The sequence below is a fragment of the Petaurus breviceps genome, unplaced genomic scaffold, assembly GCF_028583685.1.
Source record: "Petaurus breviceps papuanus isolate PSGF00001 unplaced genomic scaffold, PetGlider_PUasm1.0 216, whole genome shotgun sequence".
Taxonomy (NCBI): domain Eukaryota; kingdom Metazoa; phylum Chordata; class Mammalia; order Diprotodontia; family Petauridae; genus Petaurus; species Petaurus breviceps.
In genome coordinates this window covers 2,739,088-2,753,254 of record NW_027185867.1, presented here as the reverse complement: position 1 = coordinate 2,753,254, position 14,167 = coordinate 2,739,088, and the positions used below count along the sequence as shown (strand labels likewise).

Here is a 14,167-nt window from a genome sequence, read left to right as displayed (position 1 = left end):
GATGTGCAAATTTAGAGACATCTTCACTCCAAATGTTCATAAGATCTATTTGTTTCTGACCTGTAGTAGAGTCTTCTGAGGTCTTATTGGTTTGATCAGCCACATCAGCCACACTGTACCTTATTTTGGTCCTCTTTGAGCATGAAGGATAGCAACCAACCAGATGTGGTGACTAAGACTAGGTCCTCTTTTCATAGGAATTCTTGAGAATTGTATCAATCTTCTCCTGACTTGTCTTGGTCTCAATAAAATCTGTCTCCCACTTACACAGTCTCAGGTCAATTGTTGTCTCTTATCCCTTTTTCTAACCCTTATTAGTACAAATAAGATATTATAAATTGTGCTGATAGCAGGCTTCCTGCTATACTCTAAGTTCCTTTCTTCCATTGTACTTTCCAAGTTCTTTCTTCTGTTGGGGCTTGGGCACTGGTTTGACCCTCTATCATGCTATACTTCAAATATGGGTCACCTGAGGGTTCTGGATTGTGCATAGGCTACTTTGGTGCTGTTTGGGTCTGCCTGCCTCCTTTCTGGTCTGGTCTTATCTCCTGATATGGCTCTTTTTATGATTGTCTGTATTTTGCATTACATATCATTTCCATTGATTTGGCAAACCAAACTGTTCAGGTCAAGTTCACCATCGAGTGAGGGGATGCCAAGAGAGAGTTTTCCCTATAGAAAACTATGGATTTACTTTATCCATTAATCATTCTCTCAGGATAGAGTTAGATATGAACGAATTGTTGATTAAAACCATATTTAAGAGTACAGAAAATACTTTTTCTATTGGTTGCTATAGCTCCCCCCCTTTTATCTCATTTTCCTTTTTTTATGGTGAGCAAGGTATGCAATTCTATCACATGTTAAATATCTTCTTGTCTCAAAAGTAACCTCTTGGGGTCACTGTCATCTTTTGCTCAAATGTAGAATAAACGGATTTTTTTTAACCTTTAAAATGTTTGATTATCTTTTGGTTTTGCATCACTTTCATTTCCAAATATGTCCTTTCTCTTCCCCTACCTAGATCCTTTGTATCAAAGAATGTTAAAAAGAGACAAAAGAGAAGCAGTTCAGAAAAGCTAATCAACACATCAACCAAGTCTTGTAGTGTATGCAATGTTTTATACCCACAGTCTTTCTTATCTCCATAAAGAAGGGAAGAAGGTGCATTATTTTCATTAATAATTACTGAAAATGAATGATTTTCATTAATAATAGAAGTCAAGTTATGGATTTTGTTATTGTTGCTCCTTCCATTTACGTATTGTAGTTCTGCATATTATTTTCCTTTTTCTGCATACTTTGTTTATTATCAGTTTTCCTATGCTTCTCCATATTCTTCATTTCTAAAGGATTAGCAACACTTCATTACATTCACGTGTTATCATTTGCTTAGCCATTCCCCAATGCACAGATATTTACTTTCCTCCTCCCCCTCAACTTCTGTGCTCTAACTTTGAGAAACTGTTGCTGGGTCACCATAGTTCTCGTTCCATTTTCCACCCAAGGACTCCTCTTCTATGGACCCAGGCATATGATTAGAACAGGTTTAGTCATGGGGGAATCAGACTCTAATGAGAGGAGCTAGAGGTTAGACTCCCTTCACTCACTCTCATTGTCTCATTTAGTCCACAACCTTCCCTCCCTTCCTCCAACTACTGTAGGGATGGTTTTACTTATAGCTGATGTCTAGGACTTCCTCTTATATATAATTTTTCAATACACGAGATGCTATCCTATTTCGTTTAACTAATGTTAATTTTCCTGTACTGACTTCCTTTGTTCCTCATGCAGGAGAAGTTGAAGATGAATTACTCCACGCTTATTCCAGGGTGTATACATTTGACACCCCACTCCTCCTGGTTCGTCTAGCAGTCCTTGTGGCGGTCACACTTACGGTGCCTATCGTCTTATTCCCAGTAAGTAAAAAGGTCTTTGGAAGAAGAAACATAGTTGAAAATTTACTGGATTTGATATGTATTTAATAATGGTGTGAACTTAGGAAATCCATAAGCACAGATGATTTTACTTTTGAACTTAGCATTTTTCATAGTGCCTATAAAAGTCTTATTTGCCACTAATTAAGTGTAATGAACATATTTCATGTGGAGAAACAATCATAACAGATTCTTACCTTGACTTCAGAAAATATATTCTGGACTAATAAAATGACAACCAGGAATTCAAATAATGGCAGAAAAAAATAAAGTTATGACCCACATATCTTCAAATAACGAAACGGTTTCATTGTTATTCTGAAAGTGTTTCATTTTGTCTTTTGGCAGTATTAGCAATTGCATCCAAAAAGCTGTCTTTGGGGCTAAACCTCAGTTATCGATAAGAAGCCAGTTTCCTATGTAGCCAATTAGTTATCAGAATGAAATTTCAGGAGCAGAGTTATAGTAAATCATTGTTTGTTTCTTTAGACATGTTACCATTTAGTTAACATCCCTTAACAAATATACCCTCCCAAATGAGCCCTACCTTCACCTTGGAATCGACAGACTTGCTTTCCTTAACAAAAAGTGTATTATCCTCAGATTTGGAGGGACCAGAGTGGGTGATGGTTCTATAAACCATTCATGTAGAACTGGAGGTAAGAACATAGGTAAAATGAATGAAGAATACATAAAATTCTTGTAAAATTAATACTTTTCAAAAATCCAGATTTTCTCATTTATCCCAGAGGAGAGGAAAACCAAGAAATTCAATAATTAATTTCATCATTTACAGAACATTCCATATAGTGTTGAACATATGAATAATACTCTGAAAATGTAATGTAGTTATAGTGGTGACTTTAAGGGAGATACATGACCTTATGACCATGGTGTTTTGTACACACTTTCCATTTGATTATTGCAATCTTATAATGTAGATAGTATAACTGCTAGGTATTTTTGTTTTCCATAAATGGAGGCTCAGAGAAGTTAATTGACTTTCCCAAAGTCAAATAGCAAATTAGTGGCAGAGTTAAAACTAGAAACCAGGTCTCCTATATTCTTGTCCAATCAAACTTTCTAGAGATCTATCCAACTGATCAGTAGTTTAGGAGGGTCAGTAAATTTTCTTTGGCTTCTTCTCTTTCTCTTCCGCATCCCTCTCCTTCTTTTCCATAGACTAACTGGTCTATTCAATAGTGCACCCAGAATTAATTCTGGCAAAGTCATCTCATCAGGTTCCATAGATTCAATTATCATCTCTCAGGAGATAATTCTCAGATCTACATATTTCAGATCTGTATCCATATTATATCTAGCTCTAACTTCTTTCCTGTCCAGTCTCACATTTGCAACTGCCTTTTGGACCTCTAAAGATGCATATCTCATAGACATCTGTAACTCAAGATGTCTAAAACTAAATTCATTATTGTTCCCTGATTAGCTTTGCTGCTACTGTCCAGGGTACACCTATCTTCCTAGAATGGAATGCAGGTGTGTCCCTCAACTCTTCATTTTCTCCCACTGTGCCCCTCAACCCAGGCCCCCTATCATTGAATGGGTTGCCAAGTCCTTTGTAATATCTCTTGTATATGCCCCATTCTCTACTTTGATACTGCTTACATACTGGTACAATCCTTTGTCATCTCATGCCAGGACTATTGCAATAACCAACTGGTAATGCCCTCCTTGCTTCCAGTCTCTCTCCATTAAAGTCCATCTTCCACTCAGATGTCAAATTGATCTTGTTAAAGCACAAGTCTGACCATATCACCTAATTAGTGCAATCGATTCTAGCTTCTTCCTATTACCATCAGGAACAAAAATAAAACCCTGTTTGATTTTTAAAGCCCTTTATCACCTGGTTCCTTCCTAAATTTCCAGTCCTCTTTTACCTTACTGCCCTCCAATACTCTATAAGGTAGTGAAACCAGCATCCTTACTATTCCTCCCTTATGGTAGTGCCTTTTATCTGATATCATCTTCAATTTCTCCTGTATATATCTTATTTGCACATAGTTGTTTGCATGCTGTCTTCCTCATTATATTACTCTCTTTGAGACAAAGTACCCTTTCTTTGTATCTCCATAGTGCCTGGCACATATATGTGTAGCTTCTTAATAAATATATATTAACTTGATAAGAAATTTACATGTGCTTGCCTTTAAAGACTTTTGACCAAGGAGCCCTAGGTCTTGGAGAAGCTATCAGATCATAGGATTTAGAACTATAAGGGATCTTTAGACATATGAAACCAGGTCCTCTGACTTCAGATTTGGTGCTCTTTCATGACAGTACAGTTTCTAAGTCTTCTCCCTTCTTACTTAATTGCTATATTTCCCTTAAGTTGAGTGTCTAGAGTCAATAAGAGAGCTAAAACTAGACTGATTTCTCATAGCCAGTGTCTTTGTTAGTTGTATTCTCCTTCATAGAAAAGGGGCACATCATTACCTTAACTAGCTGTGCCATTCACAGTTTTTATCATCCTCCACTAGGTGTAGTTGATATTTCTTCGAAAGAAGAAGAGAAATAACAGCATTTTCTTTAAAATAATGATTACTACTCTAATAAATGCTATTAAACTTTTTGAAAATAATAATAATTGTGTGCCTTAGAGAGTATGAACTTTATTTTGTCACTCTGAGACCATGAATTTCCCTTATATTGATCTAAATTCTTTGTTTTCTAAAGTGTGTAAGTTTAGACTTGCCAGCAAAGGTGCAAACTGGCACTTGGTAATGATTTTCAGTTGTTTCCAACAACTTTGCCCCCAAACAATTTTTCAGAGATAAACTTAGACACTGTATTTACAATAAATGTATTGACATTTTAACAAGAGGAATGTGATAAGGAAGAGAAAGACTTTGGGATTGCCTGTTTAGTTTAGTATTTTTGAAATATTTAAGAACTGTTATCTGCCTACATTTTTCTGACCTATATCATAGCTGCTCTGCATCAGCAAATGCTAGCAATTTTAACAACTACTATTTCAGGAATCTGCTGCATAGTAAATAAAAAAGTGGACCTTGGAGTTAGGATATCTGCCTCTGATGTATGCTTACTGAATAACCCTGAACAAGTATTTTAACTTAATACTCTAGGCTGCTTTCTAAAATAGTTACCTATTATCTATATCAGTACAAGTAGGAGGTGATTGGAGGATTCTTTCAATTTCTCTTTTGCCCTCTGCTTTGAATATATCAGGGAAGTTTGCTTTTATAATTTCTTGAAAGATAATACCTAGGTTTTCTTTTAAATCATGGCTTTCAGGTAGCCCAATAATTCTCAGATTTTCTCTCCTTGGTCTATTTCCCAGGTCAGTTGTTTTTCTGATGAGATAGTTTAAATAGTCTTCTGGTTTTTTTTTTTTTCACTTTGGGTTTTGTTGTATTGTTTCTTGATATCGCATGGAGTTGTTAGTTTCATTTGACCAATTTTAATTTTTTTTTTAAAGCAATCAGGGTTAAGTAACTTGCTCAAGGTTACACGGCCAGTTATTTCTGGGTGTGGTGCTAAGTATCTGAGCCCAGGATTCGATCTCCAGGTCATCCCAACACTGGAGCCAGTGCTCTTACTCACTGAGCCACCTGGCTGCCCCTCAATTTTAATTTTTAAGGAGTTATTTTCTTCATTGAGGTTTTATACATCTTTTACCATGTGGACAATTCTGATTTTTATAGAGTTATTTTCTTTAGTATTTTTGTGCCTCTTTTTACTAAGCTGTTTATTCTCTTTTCATAATTTTTTTTGGCATTGTTTCATATCTTTCCCCAACTTTTCTCTATTGCTCTTATTTGATTTTGAAAATATCTAATTCATCTGAGCTTGTATTCAGTCTGCATTTTTCTTGGAAGCTTTGTAGATATTTTCACATCATTGTCTTCTCCTAAGTTTGTGTTTTGAGCTTCCCTGTCATCATCATATCTTTTTTATAGTCAGGTTCTTTTTTTGTTTGCTCATCTTTCCAGGCTATTTATAAACTTTGGACTCTATATGTTTGAGTTTGTCTGTACTTACTTGTAGATGGGGATTAGGATAAATGTCTGACACTTCAAGATTTTATATTCTTCTGTTTTTGCAGCTTGTTCTAGGAACCTGTAAGTTTTCAGTGCATCTGTTTGTAGAATCTCTTTATTTAGTTATTAAGATATAATACTATCTGCTATGGCAAATGAAACAGTTCTTGACCTTTTTTTTTAAAGCTTATGTCAAACTTCATGAGCGAAGAAACAATGATGAATTCTTTTGTGGATCTTTCTCAAATATATATTATAGTTATACCAATAGGATATAAGAGAATTTTCAAATCTCAGTTTGATTTTCATGAAATTCTTCAGTAACATCCAATGACAATAAAATTTTGCTATTTATCCTCCTTAGCATTAAACCCTGACTGATGGCTCATCTCCTAAGAGAAAGAGCTGCAGTTTTCTTAAAAAAAAAAAACCTGAAGATTTTTATGGCTCTCAGTGTTGTATATATTTTCTCTCTCCCTGTTCCTTTAAGAGTTTTAAAAATTAAGTTAAACTGCTAAATGAATTCTGAAAACTCATTGAATAAAATTGGCTATATTCAAGGAGAAAAAAAATTAATGAGACATCTTTAGACATCAAAATAGCATTTACATCTTTTCGAGAGGTAGGAGGGAAAGGTTTCAAGATTTTTCAAAATTAATGTGTTTTAACATATTTAAAGATAAACAATTAGAATAAGCTAAAAATACAAACTGTTTCTTTTTCATGTTTCCTTTACAGATTCGCACATCAGTGACCACATTGTTATTCCCCAAAAGACCCTTCAGTTGGATAAGACACTTCCTGATTGCAGCAATTCTCCTTGCACTTAACAATGTTCTTGTAATTCTTGTGCCAACTATAAAATACATTTTTGGGTTCATAGGTAGGTTTCAGAAATGGTTTAATTACTGAATTTAGACCCTCATTCTTCCCTAGATAGAATGATCAAAGAAACCAATATTTGAGATCATAGGATCACAGATTTAGAAATGTAGAAAAATTTCAAGTCATCTAGTCAAATTCCTTCAATTTTTAGTTGGGAGGTATAATCAACCATCCACAGTATAACGTGGGATGTTCCAAATATACGTATGTGGCAGGGTTTAGCATCAATATGGCCTATTTGTTGCATTTCTCTTACTATTAGTTTCGTGCCACACTCTGCAAACTAACAAAAATGCCACACACACACACACACACACACACACACACACCCCATTCCCCTCATCACAACAATTATTTTTGGAGTGGTTGTGAAAAGATAGGCACACTAATACATTGTTGGTAGAACTGCAAAGTGATAAAACACTAGTTTCAGCTAGGTGGCATAGTGGATAAGAGTACTAGACATAGAGTCAAGAAACACTTGAGTTCAAATTTGGCCTCAGACACTTAATAGATGTATGATCTTGGGTAAGTCACTTAGCCTCTGTTTGCCTTAGTTTCTTCAATGGTAAAAGAAGGATAATAATAGCAAATGCATCAAGACTATTTTGAGGATCAAATGAAATAATAGTTGTAAAGCACTTAGCACATAGTATATAGTATAACACTATATAAATGCTTGTTCCTTTCTCCCCTTTTCACCAAGCTGAAATTTTTAGAATAATGGGAACATACATTTGCAATTTGTTGACACATCTATATTGCAGTTTTTTCTTTTGAGAACTGTTTGTTCATATCTTTTGACCTAGTGGCTATTAGTCTTATATGGTTTTTTTTTAATTATCTATATATCTTAGATACCAAACTCTTATAAGAGGAGTTTCTGCTTCCTTTCTTATCTTAGGTGCATTCCTTTTCTCTGCGCAGAAGGTTTTTGGTTTCAAGTAATCAAAATTAAAGTTTATCTTTTGTAATTGCCTTTTTCTCTTGTTTGGTTAAGAATACACATTGTACACTCAATGCTGTAAGAGATATACATCATCTGCTTTTCTTATACATTTTTAATAGCATGATCTTTAATATTAAGGTCATATAGCCTTTCTCTGCATTCTACTTTTTGCCTATCTTTTTATTTAGTTTGCTTATCTTTTTTTCAATCTAGCTTTTACTGAAATCAGAAGCAAGTTTTAGTATATCCAAATAAATTGCTATAATCTATTAGCTTGTAGCCTTTGCCCCAGTTCATAAAATATATCATTAAGTGAACTGAAGAAACATTTTCCCCATAAGCTTTTGTTTTCTCTCTCTTTTTGTCGTCTGACAGTAACTGTCTCTCTTTCGACCCCTACTAATCTCCTAGGATTGAATCAATGTTACACTGACCACACAATTTCTGAACAGTGTAACAAACAATAAAACAAAGCAATAATTAATTACAGTATTATCACTTGTGAGGAGGCCCAAAGAAAGTTACCTTTAAACATGAATGTAACTGCTGATTTTTCAATTCTGGAAAGAAAACACTTACACCTTTCTTTTCTCTCAGAATAGCAACCAAAATCTCTCAAAATTCTTAAAAAAATATCTCATTATAAGATAAGAATTAAAACAGTTCTCTTAGGAAGTTTGTTTTAATCCCCTCCCTTGTGCTCTACTCAATCCCTCTCCATCCATGACGCTTCAGAATGCCAGTTAAACCCAGTCTCCTCAGACTTCTCAAAGAATGATGGTTAAACTGTAACTGTTCAAGATTATATTGGCAAGTAAAGATATAGGCATTTAAATATATAGTATGGATAATCTATGTGTCAAAGTCCACTGAAGTTGTTCTTATACATACATAATGGCATACTCCTGAGATATTATAAATATACTTTTATATACTCAAATAAACTCAGGGATTAGAACACACTTTACTAGCTGTGTGAACCAGGGCAAATCACTTGATTTCTATTTGCTTTAATTTCTTCAACTGTCAAGGGGGGAGGGGGATGATGATAATAATAGGATTTACCTTCCAGGTTATTATAAGTAGCAAATGAAATATTTGTAAATCACTTAGCACAGTGACTGACACATTGTAGGAGGTTGATAAATGCTAGTTCCTTTTCATTCCACACAGCAGGTTTTGGGATTCAGGGTGCCCAAAGATCAGGGAGTCACACAGCCCCACTCAATTCCATGTGTCTAGGCAACATGGAAGACCTTCCACCTCTTTCGCAGAAGTCTCTCTCAAAAGTTCTATGTCAGCAAACTGTTGAATTCTGGGACATCTGCTTGATTACTTCAAAATTATTTCTCTATTTCTGTGAGTGTTCACAAATCAGAATCTACAAAGACTTGCCTATGGTTACATAGGTATCAAGTGGCCAAACTGTGGTTCTTTCTATTGCATTATACTTCAAGAACTGTAGTATTGCAGGGTAAAATATGATTGCAATCATCATTAGCACAATCCCTTTACCTTGCAGATAAGGAAACTGAGGCACAGGAAAATTCAAAGACATAAGGTGTTAGTGATACGTTTGAGTTTAGATTCTAGACATCATCAATTGCCAGTTCATGGACCACACTGCTTCTCAGACTGCAAACCCAGAAGCCATATAAATTTTCTAGGGAAGATGTAAAGAAGTTTTCTCAGCAGGACATGGAGGTTTACATCCATCAATTTGAGAGTTGAAAAATTTCTTCAGAAAGGAAAGAAGTTGGCTTTTATAGACAACTTACTTCTTTTTTGGGTAAATTGTAGCTACAATTAGTTTTCCATTTTATGTCTGCTCAAGAGTCAACCTTCTCTTCTTTGGGCTGAACTTGGGGTTTCAATGGTATGAGACCCCCTGGGGAGGAAGGTTTGCCTGAAGGGGCTGAGAGGTTAAGTGCCTTGCCAGAGCCATACAGTCAGTATGTGTTAGAAGTAGGCCCTGAACCCAGGTTTTCCTGACTCGGGAGGCAAAGGCTGTCATTAGAAACACATAAATTAAGTGCCTCACAGTGCATTTCAGTAAGTTGGGTGATTTTGTATTTGGCTTCCACATGGAGCAGAGTAGCAAACTTATCATCTGTATCATTAATAATTTCACCAAATACCTTGATTTTTCTTCAGGCGCATCTTCTGCTACCATGCTAATTTTCATTCTCCCAGCTGCTTTTTACCTTCGACTAGTTAAAAAAGAACCTTTAAGATCACCTCAGAAGATTGGGGTAAGTCAACCAGCATGGGGATCTTGTGATTTCCCTCAATCAAAAGTTAACCTTTAACTTCTTACTTATATCAAAAAGAAAATTCACATATTACTCAGGGGAAAAAATGCTACCTTAAGACCATAGTGTATCAAAGACATACATGTTTAAAATATTTCAGCTTGGGGTGAGGTGCTTTGCTTCACCTTTACACACAGACACACACACACACAGACACACACACACAGACACACACATACACACACACACACACACACACACACACACACACACTTCAGAAACTTTGATGATTCCAGAACTTTATAAATCAAAGCTGACAGGCTTGCTTTACTCTGCAGTGGGTCATGTGGCAATGGAACTTTCCTATTATCAACATACATGTGTGCATTGAGAGCACTATTTTTGGCAAATGAAACACAAAGAATCACAATAACTATTTTGGTTACCCAGAAATAGGAATAGATCCTTTAATGCTGTGAAAAATTTTGTCAGAATAAGACATCCCCATTTCTCAAAACTACTGAGGATTTTGTTTCCAGTTAGTACTTTATTCCTAACTCACATTTACATAGCACTTTTAAGTTTTATAAAACATGCTCCTTATACTATGAAGAGGTATAACCAGGGACAATAGGCTTTGAATGAGGAGAAAAAAAGGAATTTTGTAGTGTTTCCCAAACCTGAGCCATATCTACCAACCCTGGAGGTATGCTCTTCCTAATTCCTTATCTTTCAGCCCTGACACTTCTCAGGACAGTTCCAGGATTATATGCCATGCTGGTATCAAAATCCCTTCCCTACATATGACTCAAAGTACCAGCAATTCTTGTTCTTTTCTGCTATATGCAATCATTTTTCATACTATTGGGCAATTAGAGTTAGTAAAGTGATGACATCATTATTCCTTTTTGTCCCTCTGTTTTCTTTTCTGTTTATGAATCAAGACGCTTAGGTTCTAGCCTCAGCTCTGACTTTAACTATTTGTGTGACCTTGGCCTAAATATAGTCTATGTGAATCCCAGTTTCTGGGAGGAATCTAAAATATCATCTGCCCTAATCCCCATAATTTACTCATGCCAAAACATTGGCCAAGAAAGTTCAAAGGATGTGCAAATCCTAGAACTAGTGGGTGAAAGACCTGGTATTGGAACCTTTTGCATCATGCCACTTGATTTGAATTAGCATGATTATATAATGTATCTGAACATCAACTAAAAAATACATTAGACCTATTTCTATCAATGTTCTATAAGTAACAACAACAACAATAATAATATGTTTAATATTCAATAAATTGAGAACAATTTATCACTTGTCCTTAGTGCTACTTTATCTCTTGTTGACCTCTAGGAATTCAGTCTCAAAAGCTATGTTTTTAATTTATTATGAAACATTTATAATTAAAATGCAACCTCAGTGTCTCTGCTAAGTCCATTTCAGACCATATTACACACACACACACACACAAATATGCACAAACTCATATGCACACTCATATCACCTCCTTCAGAGAAAGATGGTAATGAAGAAGGACTTGCTGACCTGATTGGGCAGCAGATACAAATGCATCCTTACATATTTAGGCAGAATGAAAGGAAGAACATTTATTTAACACACTTGCTCCATTCATGAAAAGATTGATTGCAAACTGAATATATTGAATAATATTTTCCCTGTTGACTTCCATTAAACTTTGGAAATGTCATTGGATTATAGGATATGTTAATATTTAAGGAACATTGGCATAAAAGTATAATAAAAATTAACAACAATTTACTATGAGGATATTCTGTTTTTGGAAACATGAAATCCTTCAACTGGTTGGCAAATATAATCCCTGCCAGCAGCTGATCAGTTGAACAAATCAATTACTGTGATCTTGCACATTCATTTGAAAGAATATATGCATATAAATACACAATGAAACTAATTTCTATTTAATTGGAACTCTTTCTGACTCTATAAGACTTATTAGATTATGTAGGACTGATTAGATTAATTAAAATATTTAGGCAAATTCCCTAGTAAAGGGATCCAAATGGGATTTTTAGACAGAACCAGAAGTCAATGTAAACAGTTTCTAATAAACTTATTTAAACGCTCCAAGGATCCTAAATTTCCTCAGATAAGAACTTGTTTAATAAAATTTTATTTGAAACCTTTGCAACTTTTAAGTCCTGCAAGAGATATCATTTCTCTAGCATAGACTTTGAGTAGCCAAGGTGACCATCATGCCACAATGAACCCCAGGGTAGGACTTTAATAGAGGCAGTAAATTGTAAATATATTGTTCTTGTATTCAGTTTAATTACTTGTTAATCCTAATGTCTGGGTAATCAATAACAAAAGGATTTTATTGGATTTCTTATGCCTGCTAACATTCTATGTGACTGATTCAGTAGTAAGGTTTTTAACAAAACTTCTTGAGTTCTGAACAGATGAGGTAAAGATTGACTTACTGAAATGGAGACCAATATACCTAACAAAATACCTCACTTTATCAAGTCATAAAACCTTAGATTCTCTCCACATTTTCTAATGACATTTAATCCTTTTTCTTTCAACTGTAGGCTGTCATTTTTCTTATTGTTGGCATCATCTTTAATATCGGAAGCATGGCACTCATTATAATGGACTGGATTTACAACCCTCCAAATTCTAAGCATCATTAATCGAAGCAAAAGCTGCATTCCCTTCTGAAACTGACTGTGTTCTGCCCTAATAGACCATTTTTGACGTCTATAGTTGAATGTTTTCTAGTGAAAATTACAGGAAGAATCCAAATAATTTCTCCATTAATATCACTATATCTGTGGAATATTAAACCATTATGTTTTTAAGCCAACAAGTTGTTTATGTATTTAAAACCTAGGGAGAAGAGCTCTACTCTGGTTTTAATCAAGAAATTTGAGGTGGCAAAAAACATTTTTTACTGCTGTATATGCAGAGTAAGCTTTCATCAAGAAATGTTTTTCTCTTCTGGATTTTGATAGCAGCACTTCTTAGAATATCCCAAAATACCCTTGTGCCCCTCTTCCTTCCAACCTGCTGGCTCTTCACTCCCATAAAATCTAATGGAACTGTTTTGTTATAACATGGCTACATTAGCACATTTCATAAACTACTCTGTTACACAAGAAGGATCAGTCACTAGAGTCTAAACTTGGAGCTCTATCAATATTTGTAGAATGAATGAGTCATCGTGACATTTTGTCCAGCCTGTCAGTGGCATTGAATCAAATTCATCAAACATAAAAATAATCTTGAGGCAATGGATTTGTCACAATTGAATTCTGAGAGAGTCTTTAAAAACCACAAAACCTATAGGAATAGTAATTTTATCACAAAATCTTTACAGTCTGAAAGCAATATTATTGTTATTTGTGATAGGCCTCTTATAATAGATGTTAGTGATGTCACTGAACAAGTGCTATCCTTCTTGTCTTCCATTCTAATTCATTAGGTTTTGGATGACCACAGATATGTGGGAATACATGGGAGCCAGTATTGTATGATGCATTTTTATTTGAAAAACATTCAGTGCAGGAAACTGTCATTTGCTATTTTGTTCATGTATATTATCCTTTTCTGTACTTACTTTAATGTTAATATGTGGCACTTTATTTTTTATTTTTACATAGCATTTATTTTTTTCATACTCTGGGGGAAAAAAAGATCAGTGAGATAAACAAAGTTACTTTTTATGTTTCTGTTTATTGGGAGAGCTTTACATTTTAAGACCCAAGTTACAATTTAATAAAATTTTCTCAAATGTTTACAATGATCAGTTTTTTGAAAAATTCCTTTTTTCAAAAAAATTTTCAGTTTTAAAAAATCCCCCCCCCCCCCACTTTGGATATCTAAAATCAGACTGAATAAATTTTAGTTTGTACTGATGTTTACAGATTCATTAATCTTAGAAAACTGAATGTTTTGCTGTGAAAATAATGAAGATGTCTCCATAATAGAATGTGAAATCATGGATACATAGTATTAGATCTGGAAGAGACCTTAAAAAATCATCTAGTCACTTTATTTTTGTAGATGAGGAAACTATGCCCCAGAGGAGCTGACTTAGATTAGTTACCCAAGTCTCCTGATTCCAACACTGGTGCTATTTCTAAT

At 34.7% G+C, this 14,167-nt stretch overlaps 1 protein-coding gene across 8 annotated transcripts in view; it reads left to right on the top strand.

Annotated features, from left to right (window-relative positions):
* The window catches only part of SLC38A4 (solute carrier family 38 member 4), a 137,755-nt gene extending 123,929 nt beyond the window's left edge, over positions 1-13,826 (top strand). For all 8 annotated transcript variants that reach the window (XM_069094255.1, XM_069094262.1, XM_069094254.1 and 5 more), the window contains 4 exons: positions 1,795-1,919; positions 6,695-6,839; positions 9,945-10,042; positions 12,613-13,826. In XM_069094255.1, the coding sequence (XP_068950356.1) occupies positions 1,795-1,919; positions 6,695-6,839; positions 9,945-10,042; positions 12,613-12,714 (470 nt within the window). In that variant the 3' untranslated portion in view covers positions 12,715-13,826. The remainder of the gene's footprint in view (positions 1-1,794; positions 1,920-6,694; positions 6,840-9,944; positions 10,043-12,612) is intronic.
* The last annotated feature ends 341 nt before the right edge of the window (positions 13,827-14,167 follow it).